Here is a 17966-nt window from a genome sequence, read left to right as displayed (position 1 = left end):
GCGAAATTTGAGGCCACGAGACGCCACTGATTACATGTGTTTGTGGAATAGTAAATTTTTACCCTGCTCCGAAACTTATTGAACACAAAAACTGATCGACGGGCTGACGAGAGTAACAATGCGAAGTCATTGCATTAGAGCAGCTTCGGCAGCGTCGAGGAAATTCCATAGCAACGGCGCAAGAATTCAACGTGCTCTTGAAAGTTTCAGAGCTGAGCTTGACTTACGTAAGAAAATAGTAGTGTTATGAAACCTACTTTAAATTAAACTAATTAAGGTTGGCAGCTAATATCGACAGGAACTAAATTTTAAGCAAGAACATTAAACTTGTATACATGGGGGTGTACTACAGTTCGTTGAAATTTGACATGTACTTGTTTTGGACCAGTGGCGTAGCAACATATCGCGAGGCCCTGGGCGAAATTAGAATTGAAATCTCGATGTGAATCGATACAAAATCTTCAGGGATATGTCAGCATATTATCATATTTAAATAATAATAAATTACTGAAGAAAATTATATTTAATAATTTCACTAACCCTAAAAATGTATTTCTTTGTTTCCCGGGAGCTGAAATATGAAGCTGTAGGAAAAAAGGAAGAACTGCTTTATTCCATTGCCTTATTGAGTTGTAACAACCCAAGCATTTAAATGCCTTGCACTTACTTCGTGGCAGTTGGAGGTGCTCTATTGTTAACATATTAAAATCGAGAGTGCAAGGCCGAGAGAAAGAAGAAAAGACAAGACAAATTGCTTTTTATTCGAGAAACGAATAAATGGGCAAAAATGTTCACGCAACATATCGTGAATTTTTGTGAAAATATTACACATGAGAAATATGACAATAATTTTAAATTTTTCCGGGCCCCCTTAGGTTTAGAGCCCGCCCGCCTGTATGTTATGCCTCTGAGTTGACACGTTTGACTAGAATTTTAAACCAGATGAAAACAGAATGTTTTAATTTTATTGCCTACAAAAATTAGCCTTTTCCATCTTTTTCCCCCTCAGTTCTACTTAATACATTTTTTGTATCAACCCCATGAGATGCGAAGCCCCGGGCAGTCTCGCACACTCACCCACTTCGCTACGCCACTTTTTCGGATTCCTTGATGTCCCATCGGGACAGCCAGGGTCTTAGTTCTATTCCCGTGCCTTCGGGTACGTTACGAATTTTCAACCGCAAATATTCTTTAATTTTGCAGAACTTCAAAGGTGGCCGATAAAAGTCTGCTAGGCCAACTTCCAGAGTAGAAAGACACATCTTGAGCGAGAGCCTTCGTCGTCCTCCCCCGAGGGACAGCCTTCAACACCCGCCGGCTGGGAATAATGGGAGACCGTTACTGCCTGGTAAATCTACGCTGTTTCATTTGAGATTCTGGCTTCTTGGGCTATTGGTTATTTTTACAGTTTTTGTTTTAATTTTCTATTTATTATTTAAGTAGATTTACACTTAAGTTCACAGTCTATTTTATACTAATTATCTAACTACAAAAAACGTTATGCTAATACAGAGCATTCCCTGACATTCGCTACGAGACTCGGGGGCAAGCGCCCCGCGAACGCGTCCGCGACAGTCGCTACAGTCTGCTATTAAAATTACAGTTTTCATATTGTGTACTAACCTTGACTACAGAAGGTGTTGAAAATGATGTCCATCTGCTGCAGCACATTCCTGGCATCTCCGAAAGAAATTGGCATTTACACGTGCAAGTTCGTCTACTGTAATTCTCCCGATTTCTCTTACAATACTCCCTTTTAACTCACAAATGGTGCGCGGATTGTCTTTGTATACTTTATTTTTTAGATTTCCCCATTTTTCTTTCCACTTTTATTCAGAACTGACCCTGTTACTCTAAACTTTTTACGAGGTTTAATATAGTGGACTATGTGGAACGGGAACACCAGGAAATTTCGTTGCAAAACGTCGTCGCACTTCTCCACAATTCCTCTTTCCGAAGTAACACTCGACAAGATAAATCCTTTGTTGTAATGTAAACTTTTGTGGTGCCATATTAAGCCACAATCTTAAACACACGGACACGACACAACACAACTTCCGAGGGAGGATTATGCTGGCGTCAGTCTGCAACGTCAACAGAAAGGGAAAGAGAGCGAAAAAAAACAACAGACTGTAGCGTGCGACTGTCGTGGACCCCGTTCGTCGGGAAAGACAAGCGCTGACGCCGGACCGCTTGCCGCCGAGTCTCGAAGCGAATGTCAGGGAATGCTCTGTAGATAAACGGAATGTGGAAATACAAATTACGTAATTAAAAAAAGGAAGTAAAGTATAAACAGTTTCTCAGCTAGCAAATGTGAAGGCCTTGATGTAAATGAGGCACGGTGTCAGTATACGTAGATTAATTTCCAAATTTGTCGTTTAAATTCGGCCAAATTTCTCTCCTATTGTTTAGTATAAAATTATAAAAGTGCAATGCAATTCTTGGGAAATGCACTATTGTAGAGAGCCAGGTGGTGGAGTTCGAGCAGTAAAGCCCAAATACATGAGTCGTTCAAAATGTTCTGATTAACACACGTAAACGCACGCACAGATGTACTGTATATTTGATTTTTGTTATTTAGCGTCGCTTTTATGCCACTTTTGGCTTAATTGCGACGGAGCGCTGTACTAGCCACTCTGTCCCGGATGTTGGCTTTGGCTTTTGTGGTTGGGTAGCAGGGGATAACATCCATTGTTCCGATCTGTTCGTTGGCATCAATTATGGCACACACAAATTTTTATCGCCATTAAGAACAAGTAGAAAATTAAAATTTTTGATGCCAACTGTACATTGAACATTGGTTCGGACTCTGTTTTAAACTGTACGTCCATTCCCAATTAACCTACGTATCTCCCCGATGGCGTAATGGTAACGTCATGGCCTTGCAATCAAGGGTTCCCGGGTTCAATGCCCGGTGGATGCACATATTGGTTCGGAAGCCACTTTGAACCATAGATGAAGCCTCAATGTGTGCATAAAGTGGACTTAAACCTCGACGAGCAACAAAATCTCTATGGATATTTTTGACGCATAGTTTTGTGTCCTCCACAGGAAGTGAACGTCGTGGAAGTGGGCGACCCCTCCACCATGCGTCTCCTTACTCTGGGGATTGCAGTCTTCAGTTTGGTAAGTGCGGGAGACTATATATAAGACTTTAGGTTACTTTCGTACACTAAGGCTCTGTCCGAAAGGTACAAAGTACGGACTTGAAGTATGGTCTTAGCGGAACTGACGTCACCTAGTAAAGTTCGAAAGCGCCAAGAACAGAAGTACGCAAGTGCACAGCTTGCGGTACAGACGGGAGCTGACTAGGTCACGTGATTTCCACACTTGCTGTTCATTTGTTTAAAATCACGGAGGTAGAAAGCCAGCAACACAGGATAAATATAAGTTATGGGCAAGCAAGTTGTTGGTTAAGTTCTTCTAATGTGTAGAAATGTATGTGTACGAACATTTCAAAATGCTGTGTGATTTCTATGGTGAAAAACAAGTGTTTAAACCGTGGGGAAAACAACGAGTCCTCAGTTTTATCTACCGATCATATTTGGCGCTGCAGTCGAAGTGCAATTCGAAAGACTTTCACTTCCAGTCCACGATTTGAAGACCGCACTGCAAGACCATACTCGGAGGATGCTCGCTTCAAGTACGGTCTTGCACCTTTCGGCGGCCTAAACGATTGGTGCGTGTAATGGTACAGTTTAATATACCCTTTCACGTAGAATGAACTGCATTTTGCAGATTAGCGACGCTCGGGCGAAATCCTGAGAGGAGAGTTTTTTGTTGTAAGAACTAAGACAAACAATTAGTTTTAACTTTTGTCTTGTGCAGGTCCCTTTATAACCTAGCACTTTTCAAATTTTCCCCGCCAGTGGTCCCGGGTTCGAATCCTGGCCTGGGCATGGATGTTTGTGAGTGTCCATTCATCATAACATCACTGGTCCCCATCTTCGCAAATTAGCTAAAAGTGGCACAAAAAGCGAAGTAAAATAAAGCAAATCATTCTTAAATTTATAAAATAAAAATAATCAAATAACTTTTCCAAAGGAGCTTTCTACATCCCTTGTTTCAACATTGTAAGTAAGAATTTTAGATAAGGGGATCAGTGGCGGTCTCTCCATGGAACAGAGGGAACAGGCTGTTCCCTCCTACTTACTGCGCTTTTGGGCTATTTAAATTATTTATATTAACATAATAAGAACACTTTTCTCTCGAAATCAACGTTTCCAAAAGTAACACTGAAGAAAATCTTTCACCGTGGCTGGACGTTTCTTGACGTCATCTACCCCCAACGCATCATGGTTCTCACCCCATGATCTACCATGGTCCCTTAGTATCATGCCCTCTACTGTCTGAAGCCGAGTATTTCCGACCACGCGCGAAGGTAAACGATCCCCACGGCACCACGGAAGCTGAACACTCTAGCTGTTCCCTCAGAGAGATATTGTGGATTCGCTTTTCTTCCAGTTTTTGCTATGTGCTGAAGTTTAATCGCGTCACAAGTGATACATTTGAGTGTAGAAAGTCTGTAACTTCATAATCTCGTTGAGAACTTGCGTCTGACATTCATAACGAACTGGAAAAATCTTCTACAGTCTAAGCATCTGATAAATGCCTTGGCTAAACGCTGGGAAATAGCCTCCGAGGGAACAGCTCACATCCACCTGTTCCACCAACCCCAAGACCAAAGTTTCAAGGCATGCAGTGGCAGGACAAGAAGCGAATGTTGCGAGTGTTGTATGATCGACCGGCTGAGGACGAAAGCCTTTAGTTCATTCAACTTTGCAGAAAATACAACAAACCAACACATATTCTAACTGAATTAAAAACTAAAACGAAATCATACACAGATCATTTTCAAACGAGTTACTACAACTCTGTAAATTATTAACTGGATATTCTACCAGTGGCAAATTATATTGTTGTCCTTGTTTAATCCTGAGAAGGGAGTCTGGAACAGGTCGGGTTTTGTCACATTAACAACTTCTACTAACAGGGTGGCTACTCACCGGGAATTTCTTGAATTCCGGGAATTATGCGTGAATTATTGTCTCCGGGAATTGTGCGTGAATTCTGCTTGAAATTTTCTCTGTAGACATGAAAAATTGCAACTTTTTAAAATCCCAATTCCATTGAATTTATACATATTTATTAATGACCTGAAACAAGTTTTTCAAGGTTTAGGTTTTATTTTTATTGAGGAAGGTAATTAAAGCTGCGTGGAAAATAAAACAGAATTCTCTCAATCCATTTGCTTTGTTAGTGTTCTTGAAGAACAATCCATCTGATAGACTGAAGATTATTGCAAGATAAAATATCTTGAAGTTGATTAGGTAAATTTAAAATTCTTATAGAATTAACAATTTTTCGTGGATTACTATTTCCCGTAACATATGTGACTTGTGTTTGTAGATGTACCGTGCGTCCATTTCGATCTGCAGCCGAGAGATCGGGAGAAGCGTGGCGGGCGGCACTGACGGAGATGCCGACATTTGCGGCCTGAAATGCCCGCTTATATTTATGGATATATGCAGACATTTATATAAATATTGCAAAACGAGCACTAACCTGTGTTATAAGAGTATGGTTTTAATTTTAGTAGCTTAGTGACTGTATGTGCCGATGATTTTGACACGCCCACCTCTTGTGAAACACGGCGTAGAGGTTTGTTTGGAGAACGTTCTAACGCTGCACCAATATCATCGAGTTTTGCTTCGGTTAGAATCCGTCGTTTTTGCTTAGGTGTTTTAAAATTTAACGATACAGTTTCTCGTGATTTAAGGACAAGATGTCTAACCGTATCTCTGTGTGGAGTTGAAACGCATGGGAATTTCTGTACAAATTACCTACACACGTCTCGACACGAGTTTGTTTTCACGTAGGTACGTGTCATACATAAAAAAATCTTTGTTCTAACGTGAATCTTGCGGCTGGAATTCCAATCGTCTCACTGACACGTCACACATACACACTACAATAACACAAACAAGTAACTGCAAGTAACCAAGAATAAAACTCTTGCGCACAGTACGAAATTAACACGCTCTTGGTTTACATTGCTCGCCACTATATTTACAACTCTGTCTTCATCTAGTCGCGAAGGAACAAAAAACTCGAGCTCGGAGATTTCGGATTGCAAGGAAGCTCACGAACACTATTGACTTTTAACTGTTTCTTCTACAGCGTAATCTTGATACAGTGTTGCACATTCAAAACCTCCAAACGATCCCCATCGGCACAAAACTCTTTCAAGGATATAAACATAAGCAGGACTTTACTGGTCAAAACTATGATTAAAATGTTTTATTATCTGTGGCTCTTAACATCGTTTCTAAAGCGTAGTTTTTTTGTGTATATAAGAGCAGAACTTGGATGATTTACAGAAGAACTTTTGCGTGTTATAACACAGGTTAGTGATCGTTTTGCAATATTTATATAAATGTCTGCATATGTCTATAAAAATAAGCGGGCATTACAGGCCGCAAATGTCGGCATCTCCGTCAGCGCCGCCCGCCACGCTTCTCCCGATCTCTCGGCTGCAGATCGAAATGAACGCACGGTATTTATAGTCCCGAGTAGCAGTGGCGTGCCCTGGATTTTTGTAAGGGAGGGGTTACCTATACTTTTTCTTGGTAGTCCGCCCTCATTTTGTCATATTTTCCTACCATTGACGTTCCTTTTTTAGGAATATTGGGCCAAAGGGGGGTATAACCCCTACCAAACCCCCTTGGGCACGCCACTGTCGAGTAGCTATGTGAAATGACAAATGTAAAATCCGCGCCTTAAATTATATATATGTACCGTCCAAGCGAATTAGAATTATTGGATTCATTGGAATCGCACAAACCATATATTGTTAATATAAGTATTTGTTTGTGTGTATGTGTGTGGGTGGTGAGAGACTGTAAAACCTTAGTTTGAAATAGAGAAAACATCTCCTTGAATTTTTGTAAAGTTCGCTTTGAAAACCGGGAATTATACTTAATTTTATTATGGTCCTACAGTAGCCACCCTGACTAATCTAGCGAACGTCATGAAAAACTCAACCATCTGTGTGCCATTATTGGATTGAGAAAGTTTGAATTACAAGAATACTCAACTCTATGAAAAAACGTCAACTTAATCTACGAATAAAGAGATGAAACAGGTCACGACAAAATATTATTTTCTTTCTCTGATGACTCACAAATTTATATCAAATTTTTCTTTGTTGCACATCAACAATTTTATTTTTAATGTTTTCTTTATATTATATCACATTTGCTTTAAAATTATTATTGTCATATAATTTTAACGTGCCCCATGTTTGTCACTTCTGACATTTCAATAAGGGTTGAATTTTACTTGATCTATTGTATTATATTAAGACACCCATGCAATGGGGAGCAAGTGCAGGTGACCTGTTCCCCTGCCTGATTTATCACCGCACGCCACTGAAGGGGATATTTTCCCATATACATTGAAGGGTGCAAAATGGCCTAATGCGCCGACGCACTCAACAATTTTACTTCAATCAGCCAATCAAATCCTACTTTACTAAGAAATAATAAAACAAAGAAAAACGAATTGCAATGTCTGGCACTGTGTGCGTTCGTGAGTGTTGCCCAATAAGGAAATAAGCACAAAAGTTTTTTAAAAAAATGCATAAATGTAAGTATGAAATATAATTAATTTATATTAATAAAAACAAAACTTAAACGGAAAGTAAAACATATTAAAACAATTTTAACTATTTTGTAATTTATTGATATTTTGAACCAATTAGTAAAAGAATTACTGGACAAACTGCCAGTATAATCCTCTGTGGGAATTATGTTGCGTGCTGTCCATATATGTTTATGGCTTCATCTGTTTCATTTGATCACCGTTCATCCTCATCTTCGCAATTAGGCAAAAGTGACAGAAACGCAAGTCAGTTCAAGAAGAATTTAGCACCAAGTCCATTGTGCTGAGATAAGCTAATCTGGACTAGACCTACAGACAATAAGGGGGGAACCCCCGAATGTATCCTAACCTCCACCCGCATACATTCTTGGGTATGCGCATGTCCCAGTGCCTCTGATATAAACTGGGACGGCAGTTGCTCGTTTTACGGTTCCCCTGTTATAGTTACGCTCCATTGCTTTGTTTGAAATTTGCATTTTACATAAATCTGGAAATAAAAACTTGACAATTACAATAATATTTAATAACATAATATATAATATAAATATAATTTAGTATAATTACATTGGTACAGTACAGTACAATGTTAATACATCTATACCTTTCACTTTTACATGAACCTTCCCTGGAATATGTTTAAAATACGATATAAGTATTGTGTGTATGTATGCATTGTTTAACATATACCGGATTTCGGGATCCGAAATCTATAGTTTTGAGCTCACGCGCCCTGCATGTTGCAATTTTCTTGTTACAAACAGTGCATAGGGAGCCAGAGAGCGACAGTAGATCAGCATGTTGTTTAAGACCATTGATGTGAGTTATATTAATTCAGTTGGATGGGTATGCTTCACCTCGGAGGCTAGGTGTTCCGCTGTCGCTCTCCAGCCCCCATATTTTGAAGACAGTTTGATGTGATTATGCGCGGTCAGTTCCCATTTGGAATTGTTACATGTGTGTAGTATTGTGTGTGTGTGGAGAAAAGTTACCTGCTGCCTTGTATATCTGTTTGCTGAAATGAATACACTTCAGCAGAAAGCAGCAAAGTAGATAAGAATTATTGATTGATAAAATAGAGGTAGTACCTACAGTTTAATGATGATCAGAATCAACATATGCCTCTACCGGATATCGAACTCGGGACCCCTTTATTGCAAGGTGACGACGTTGTCACTACGCCATCGATGAAGCCCTTGTGCTAAGTATTTCAAATTCAAATTTTGCCCGACCCTGTGGCCGAGTGGTTAGCACATCGCGCTGCGACGCCAAGGGTCCCGGGTTCGAATCCCGGTCGGGTTTGGTTGTTTGTGAATGTCCATTCATCAATTTCATCATTTCATCACTCATCCCCATCTTCGCAAATTAGCCAAGAGGCACAAAACGCGAAGTAAAATAAACTAAATCAAATCAAATCAAAATCAAATCAAATTTTCTTTATTCAAGGGCGAGGTTCAGCCTGTGGGTGTTCTCCCACCTAACCCCGTTTGACATTTACCTAGTGTACATAAACAAAATCATAAAAAAGAGAAGAAAATACAATAAAATAAAAAAAACAAATAAAAAAATAAAATGGTTACAAGGAAAGAACAAAGACGAGATTTTAAAAAATCAGGACAACACGTAAAAAAGAGAGATAAAAAAACACATTCACGCACACGCACACACACACACATTAAAACACACATACTAAACATTTCTGAGCAGGACATTCACGCACGGATGTTGAGATTGATGTACATGATTATGCTAGTTTTGTGAGGTACGATAGAACAACGCATACGTAAATATTACAATATAGTTGTAGATTTTTCAAGGATTGGATTGGATTGGCGAGGCTCGTATTTAGTCTAAACTGTATTGTGTAGTGTTACTCGTGGGAGCTTGAACAGAGATATTGCTCATCTAACAGAAAATTCTTTAGTTTATTCTTAAAGTTGTTAGGACTGGGGAGGGAGGTAATGGAGGGCGGAAGTTCAATCCATTTTTTTGCCGCTGAAAGTGTAAAAGACGATTTGAAAATTTCCAGTGAGTGTTTGAAGAGTTCAAGTTTCGCTGTTCCTCTTGTTTTGTAGTTGTGTATTTCCCTTCTGGTTTTTAGTTTCTGGAATAAATTTTAGGGGATTTTTTTATGCAAAAGATTCTGTATAAAGCAACAGAAATGAAGTCTGCGACGTCTGTTCATGTTTAGCATTTTGTTCTCGTTCAGGGTTGGAAGAATATGATCGAATTTTTTAGTTATAAACGAAGCGTAAACACTAATTTTGAACTTTTTGAATTTTGACTTTATTTCGAACAGACAAGTTTGCACCGTATACTATATCACAGTAGTCTAGAAGAGGGAGAATCAGTGTTTGCACAAGTTTCATTTTAATATCTATTTTTAAATATTCATTAAATTTATAGAAGAATCTTAGTGCTGCGTATTCTTTCTTAGTTTGCTCTTGAACATGAAGGTCCCAGTTCAAGTGTTCGTCTAACATAACTCCTACATTCTTTATACTTTTTGAATGTGGAATTTCGGATGTCTCTATTTTGACGCGTGGATTATTCGGGTTTATCATTGCGAGGCTATTCTTGGAACCGATGACGGTGAAAACAGACTTTTGTGGATTTATTTTCAGACCATTTGCATTACACCAGGTATTTATGGCTGCCAAATCTTTGTTAAGTAATGCTATTGCATAATCTGGTGATTTTGGTGGAAATGGGATTTGAATTTGGGTGTCATCTGCATAAAAGTGTACGGTACTATGCTCTATGTTGGTTTCTAAATCTGCTGTGAAGATTGTATATAGGAGAGGAGCTAGAATTGATCCTTGCGGAACGCCAGTTTCTAGCGGAAGCGTGTTCGAGAGAGAGGGCGTGGCAGTTTTTAGGAACACGTTCTGTTGCCTGTTTGTCAAGTACGATCTGAACCATTTGAGTGCGGGGTGTGAAAAATTATAATATTTCAACTTGCTTAAGAGTAGGTCGAGATGAACCTTGTCAAAAGCCTTTGTCAGATCCAGTGAAACCAGAGCAACTGTCATACTCTTGTCCATTGAGCGAAATATATCATCCGTGACTTTTAGCAACGCCGTCGCCGTGCTGTGAGCAGTGCGGAAGCCCGATTGGCATTTCGGAAGGAGATTGAGGCTGTTCACGTGATTTCTAACTTGATAGTAAACAATTTTTTCGGTGATCTTGGAAAGGGTGGGTACTTGACTTATAGGACGAAGATCGTTTAAGGACGATATTACTTTTTTCTTAGGTAGAGGGATCACGCGCGCTGTTTTTCAGCTGATTGGATATTGTCCAGTCCGAAAGGAGAAATTTATTAAGTGTGTCAGGTGACTTAAGATAAACGGAAGTGATAGTTTGAGCATTTTTATTGTTATTCCATCATTGCCAGAGGCATTGGATCGTATATTATTTACTGCTTTAATTGTGTCATATTCACTGATTTCTTTAAGATGAAATTGTTGTGCACTTTCATTAAATATTTTGGAGTTAAACAAATTACTGGTTTCATTTAAATCTGATTTCAAGCAGTCGGCCTCACGACAGATGTTCGAAAAATGTTCGTTTATTTTATCTACGTCTCGTATATCAGAGGGTATTTCATTATTAGTAGTTTTACTATACACTCCCCACGCCTTGAGTTTGCTCCACAGGTCTTTGTTGTTTTTATTGGAACGTAGGTGATGGTTAAAGAATGCTTTCTTCTGTTGTCGTTGCACCGTAGTTGTATAGTTTCTTAGTTCCTTGTAGTGTTCCCAGTTGTAGTTTGTCTTCTCGCGTTTATATTTTAATAAAGCTCTGTCGCGGAGTTTCGTGAGTAATTTCGTGTTTTCGGATATCCTTGGAACACTTATGCTTAACCGGTTTAGTGTGGAGAGGTGCATGTTTGTCAAAAAGGTGGATAATATTGGTAGAGGTATACCGTACCTTATCTTCGATGTTGTCGTAGCTGTTAATTTGTGTCCAATCAATTTTTGCATCATCATCAAATTTCTCCTTATTGAAATTTGAGAAATTACGGTATGTGACATAATGTTTTTCTCTTTTCGGTTTTTTAATTAAAGGGTGACACTTACCATGCAGTGATCTGAGTTTCCGATAGGTACGGTTGCGTTTGATGAACGTACAATGGCAGGGTCATCTGTTATTACGACATCCAGGAGTGATTTGCTATTTTCCTTTATTCTAGTTGGTTTATTGATAATTTGCGTAAGGCCGACAGAATTAAGAATTGATCGAAAGTATTTTGTATCCGGTTTGCGTGGCGAAAGAAAGTCTACGTTTTTTATCTCCTAAAATAATCAATTTGTCAACACGCGGGAAAACTTCAGAGATTGCCGTTTCTAAACGTGATAATTTTGTGTAGGATATATTGGGTGCTTTGTATATCCCGATTATTCCCAGGGTTGCGTTTCGAATCTTTATCGCTATGTTCATAATTTCAACTTAATCGTTATTTTCATAATTGGTGGATGTTGAAAGGACCTTGATATTTAAGTCCTTGCGATGATATAAGATAATACCACCTCCACCCTTCGTAGTCCTGTCTTTTTTGATGGCCGTGTAACCAGGGATAGCGAAAGAGGACGTGGGCGCTTGTTCACAGGACCATCTCTCGGTGATTAGGAGGAAGTCTGGAGGACACTCGCGTGTGATTGTTATTAGCTCCTCTAATTTTGTCCGCGACAGAGACCTGACGTGACCTAGGTTTACTGTAGTTCAATATTCACTAGATTCAGAGTCGACTACATGTGTTATAATGAAATACAGTATTCCCTGTTTCTGAATTCCAGATGCTCAATGTATACATTGATATAAAGGACTACCACAATCCACCCATTCGAGCTGATATTTCGGATAGCCTTCCGGGGCTGCCTGTCAGTGGGAAGAAACTAATGGACCAGAGTAAGTAGGATACTGCCACTTTGATGATTTTTCAAACCTCGTTTCATCATTACAGCTATTGTTAGGACTTTTGTTAAAACTGTGTCAGTAAGTTGGATTGGCTTTTACTAGCCAAAAGTGGTAAAAATTTGAAAGGCATACAAGGTGACAATGAATTTAGTTAAATGAAATTTTAACTTTTGATCAGTATGGTAGAGTGAGTTTTAAAAGTATTGTTCGGCAAATTGTCCATGACTATTTTCATTTATTTTTCTTTGCTCTTTAGAAATAATTTATTCGTGGACGAAGTAAAGAATACATTTTTAAGTATGCTCGTGCGGAGGCTGTCAGTAGCTTGTTTGGCGTTACGAAGGAAAGAGAATAAACATGGTGACAATTTGCTTCGTAATACTTGTGCATCTCACTCTACAGTGGGATCCATGGGTATTGACGTGTAAATTGTTCATGACTATTTTTATTAATTTTTCTCTTCCATCCTGTGTGTTTTTAAGCAATGGGTTTTTATTCTTCTTTGTAGCTGATCAGTGGTAATCCATTCTTAGTTTTGGACTTTTAACCCCTGTTTGAATTTTAAAAATACACTTTTCGGAGGCAGAGTCTGCCTCCGTCTTCAGGGCAGTGCATACTTCAATCCCTGGACACATGATGTGTTTGGGGATGGTTTCCATATGGAGAGTGATTGATTGAAGTATGATTTAGTAGATTACTCACTGCCCTGAAGACGGAGTTAGAATCAGGCTCCGAAACGTTGGTATTTTTAAAATTCACACAGGGGTTAAAAGTCCAAAACTAAGAATGAATGGATTTTTATGTATGCTGGTGCAGAAGTTGTCAACAGCTTGTTTTGAGTTTTCTTCTATTTCTTGAAGCTCTTATTGGGTCAAACAAAGTGCATGAACATGGTGATGGACAATTTGCACGGTAATACGTATGGATCCCTGTAGTAGTATAAAAGTATATACTACTGGCGCACTTATAGCGTAGAAAAGAAGAAGTCATTTGATTAAACAGCCCGATTTGCCCACACTTAAAATTATGCCAAGATGCCCATATTCCCCAATTCTTCAAGTGTGATATGCTCTTAATTCTAAGAATTTTGAATCCTAGTGTAGAAAAGAAGAGTTCATATGCCCCGATTTGCCCACACTTAAAATTATGTCAAGAGGGGGCATATAGCCCAATCGGCCATGTGTGTACATATTTAAATCTAAAGAATTTTGAATTCTAGTGTAGAAAAGAAGAACTCCCCTCAGACAGATTTGCCCATGTGTGTAAAAGCTACATCTCTCAGTTTGTTGTCTATAAACTTGTCAAAAATATGCCCCCCCCCCTTGATATTGTTTTGGCTACCCTTAAAAACTTAGGCAAAAAGTCACTCTCACCCACCCACACCCATTTATATTTACTTCCGGTCCGGTAATAAGCAGAGCTCTTCTAGAATTGCTCTGTGACTCTCTCATTTCTTACATCATAAACATATGATTTTTCACCTATGAGAATAACACTACATATAGTGTCATCAGGGAGTGTATCGTGGAATTCACAGATAATTTTAATGCTTGTCCTGTCATTAACCACAACTTGTTTCCTTTTTGAAGTGTTGATGACAAACATGGGTCTTTGTGCTTTGAATTCATCTGGTGTGTAATACATGTCAGTATTGCCAGTAGTGACCCTTTTGTATGCTGTAAATGCTTCATATAATTTAAGGAAATCATCCTTGGACATGTCTAAATTATAATTTTCTCTAGGTAATACCTCATTTCTGCCATTTTTAAGATAAATGTTCTTGATGTTGCAGTTATCAAATCTACTTGAATTTTTTTCCTGATTATTGTGTCTTCCAGTCTGAAACAGTACCAGCACAAAATCCGGCATGTCACATTGTATACTGGAGAATGAATTTGTAGCATCAAACTCATAATAAGTACCAGTGGCAGGCTTCTGTACACATTGATATGTATAAAATTGTAAAGGTACTTGTGGATTTTTTATTATATCTGCTTTGTATTTAAGAGCATAACTGGCTTCATATTCAACAACTGGGATTCTTAGCTCCATAGTTTGAATAATGCATTTGCCTTCATCAGGTAGGGTATTAGGCAAAGCTTCCCCTGTAGAGTTTAATGTGCTGTACCTCATCAAAGCATTATTATCATTGGCAGCTCTTCTAAATGTGATTCTTAAACCACCCTTCCACATAATATCTTTGTAATCTGAGAAGAATCCTGGCAACAGGCGCATAGGGAACAGCACTGTGTGGCTCTTAGATATAATTTTATCACCAGCCTCAAATCCACCTATTTTGTAGTAAGAAGCCTCGGTTTTGGATAATTTTAGTGTGGCCAAAGCTGTGGAGGTAATGCCGGGATAATCCACTCTCTTTATAACAACACCATGCTTTCTGATCTCAATTTCAGAGAACAGATGCGGCACAAAATTATCTACCAATCTTATATTTGAATTTGCCGGATAATCTGTTCCATCGAGCTTTACAACATCAAATTTGATGTATAGATCTGCTCTGTGGGGGTGTATAAAGCCATCCCCTACATCAAGATCAACCTCAATCTCTGTGTTGGGTTGATTTAAATTTGCAAATGTCCTCCTGTTTGGGGGGAATGATTGTAGCTCATAACTCTCAATATTTTCCATTTTTTTTGTATGTATTTTTATTTAAATATTAATCTCTATGATTGCAGTTGTTGTGGCTCCAGCCAATTCAACTAATTCTTCTTTTTCATTAGTGACCATCAACTCAATGTTATCTATTCTATTATGGCACACAGGAAAATATAATGTAATGTTTCTGTAGCAGATACAATCTCCACTCTGTGAGTGACAGAATTTTGAGTTAAAACTATACCTCTGGGTAATTGAGCATTTAGAGTGGACAGATTATATTGCCCTGGAGTGATGACAATTTTTTGATCCCCTACTGCAATTTTGTTGTTGTGGTGTGTAATATTAGGGATCAAGTACATGCCATAAAATGCTCTGAGAGCTATTGTTTTGGGATACACTATATCATCATGTAATTTGAGTTTCAATATTGAATTTTGGCTGGTGAGATGGAATACCCCCATGATGTTTTAAATACCACAAGGCCTTTTGAAAATTTTCAATTGATGGTTTATTTATTTGAGACATATATCTGAGAACAGATAACCACAAATGTCCACAATTAACATCTTTGAAGTTTTGAACACGGGCATTATTGTAATAAAGATTAGCTGATTTTAGATATTTTACTAAATTTTCAGGTGGAACACCTCCAAATGAATCAAACACAAATGCCTCATCTTTTAAATATTTAAGATAACAAATCCAGTGAGTGCCCTGATTTTTGTACTTATCCAAATTAACAATGCCACACTCTTTGTTGAGTGGTTGTTCTGGTAAAGAATCAGACATGTACACACCTCTAAAATTTTTGATGCCCAGTGACTTGATTAAAGGTTCAATATCTTGGTTTGTAAGCGGCTCTTGTTTTTTTAAACTTATTCATGGCTCTCTTAACACCTTTGCCTTGTTTCTCCATGGCCAGGTTATGGCGCTTTATTTCATCTAATTCTGCCCTATTTTTCTTGGCATCTATTACTGTTTTTGCTATGGCAGCTGATCCCCCACCCAAGCTCCCAACAGCCCAAAATGCTGCTAAGATGGCCGGGATAGTAAATATGAAACCCCCCACATGTGATTTTTTTCTAGATTGTTGTAATTTTTTTAATTGGGGGGTACTAAGCAACAATTTCATACCATGGCCCTTTGCAAGACAAGAATTTTTTTTCTTCCGCTGCTTTTTGGTTAAAAGACTATCAATAGTTTTAAGAGATTTAAGACCTGCATAAGGTATTTGATACATAACACCCTTGGCCTTCATTCTAGGTTTATTATATACATATTCACAGCCCCCACCCCAGTTTTTGTTTGGTGTTCATAGCTATGGTGGTCCCCAATGCTGCTATTCTCTCACTTAAAGAAGCATCTTTGCTTACAAATCTACCAAATGCAGCCTCTTCTAATTTTTTGTCTGCAACATGTCTCTTGTCAAGATCAGAATCTGTGTTGTATGCTATGTCATGGTCTCTACAAGCAGCATCTAGGGGATTAACACCAGGATCACCTCTGTTTAATCTATGGTCCAATTTTGTGCCTGGACCACAATACTGATAGCCTGGAATGTGTAGTTCAAATGGCAGCTTGTTTATAATGTCATTAACCAGTCCCCGGCCCTCAGAAATATTCCAAAATTTAGGTGGTAGAGTATTAATAATTTTTATAAGATATCCAATCCCCTTAGTGTCATTCACTATAAAATTAGACAATTTGGTGCTTATCATGTCCATAATTCCAACTTTTTCATTGTAAAAATTGTGGTTGCCAGCATTTTCCTCCCCAGCTATCACCAATAACCTATCTACAAGTATCTTGACTTCATCAACCCAGACAAATTCTTTAGGCAGGGTGTTGTATTGTTTGATTCCACTGCCAGTCTTGATCTGTGACCATATGGGCTTGATTAAGTTGTTATATTTTGCTCCACTGCTAGACTTGACTCTTTTTTGTGTGGGATCATTGTTCTGGTATAGAGCATCTGATTTTATTAATATTTCTTTGTAGTGCTCATAGTCTTGATCTGTATAGCTGCCAGGCCTTTTCCGAGTCATCAGTTCCCACAATCCAGGTGTGCCGGGATATTTAACAAAACCACCTTTTTCTCCAAGATGAGATTCTGAATATACAATGAGATCATCTCCCATAAATGTTACTCTGAAATTGCCAATTCTATGTATGATGCTACCATCACGCTCTGTGTCAGCATATAAGCCAAAGACCTCATCTTTGTTGTCTTTAGGTGTGCTTAAATATTTTTGAGCAAGAAGACCCAATTCAATAGGATCCTGGGTAGCTACAATTCTTCGAGGAGCAACAGGACTAGGTGTATGAATACTGGAAAGTGGGGTGATTGGATAATCTAATATGTTCCTTGCAGCTACAGGTACAAGCTCTGTGATCAAATTTTGATTTTGCTCTGTAACAGTTTTGATACTTTTACCTAATTCACTAATAGCATCAATAATAGGCTGTTCTGTTTGTTTGTGTTGTTCATAAATTCCTCGGTTCTGTGATTTCCATCCCTTAAATCTTTTTACAAGATAATCTCTTAATTTAAGATCATCAATGATTGGCCTTTTCATGGATATTTATATATGTTTCAATGTCTAGAAAATTGTTAATTTTATTTCTATATTTACCACTATTGGGTTTTCTTGTCATATCAATTGTGACAAACCCATAACTGTTTTGATTCCAGCACCTACTGCAAAACTTGGAAAAATCATTGTAGCTCAAGTCCCCACCTAGATATTCATCATGTATGTGTTTGAGGTTGGTAT

General features: G+C 38.4%; 1 protein-coding gene across 2 annotated transcripts in view; it reads left to right on the top strand.

Moving 5' to 3' along the window:
- Positions 1 to 17966, top strand: part of LOC145978277 (uncharacterized) — a 47224-nt gene that overhangs the window by 6663 nt on the left and 22595 nt on the right. Inside the window, exons 1-4 of one of the 2 annotated variants that reach the window (XM_083110795.1) lie at positions 182 to 227; positions 1204 to 1348; positions 3052 to 3126; positions 12456 to 12567. In XM_083110795.1, the coding sequence (XP_082966921.1) occupies positions 1328 to 1348; positions 3052 to 3126; positions 12456 to 12567 (208 nt within the window). In that variant the 5' untranslated portion in view covers positions 182 to 227; positions 1204 to 1327. Of the gene's footprint in view, positions 1 to 181; positions 228 to 1203; positions 1349 to 3051; positions 3127 to 12455; positions 12568 to 17966 lie in introns of those variants that run through there. The other variant, XM_083110796.1, reaches the window with a different exon arrangement.

The sequence above is a fragment of the Lepisma saccharinum genome, chromosome 24 (genome assembly GCF_977018435.1).
Source record: "Lepisma saccharinum chromosome 24, izLepSacc3.1, whole genome shotgun sequence".
Classification (NCBI taxonomy): Eukaryota; Metazoa; Arthropoda; class Insecta; order Zygentoma; family Lepismatidae; genus Lepisma; species Lepisma saccharinum.
Note: the sequence above shows the minus strand (reverse complement) of the source record. Positions and strands in the feature narration are given on the sequence as shown.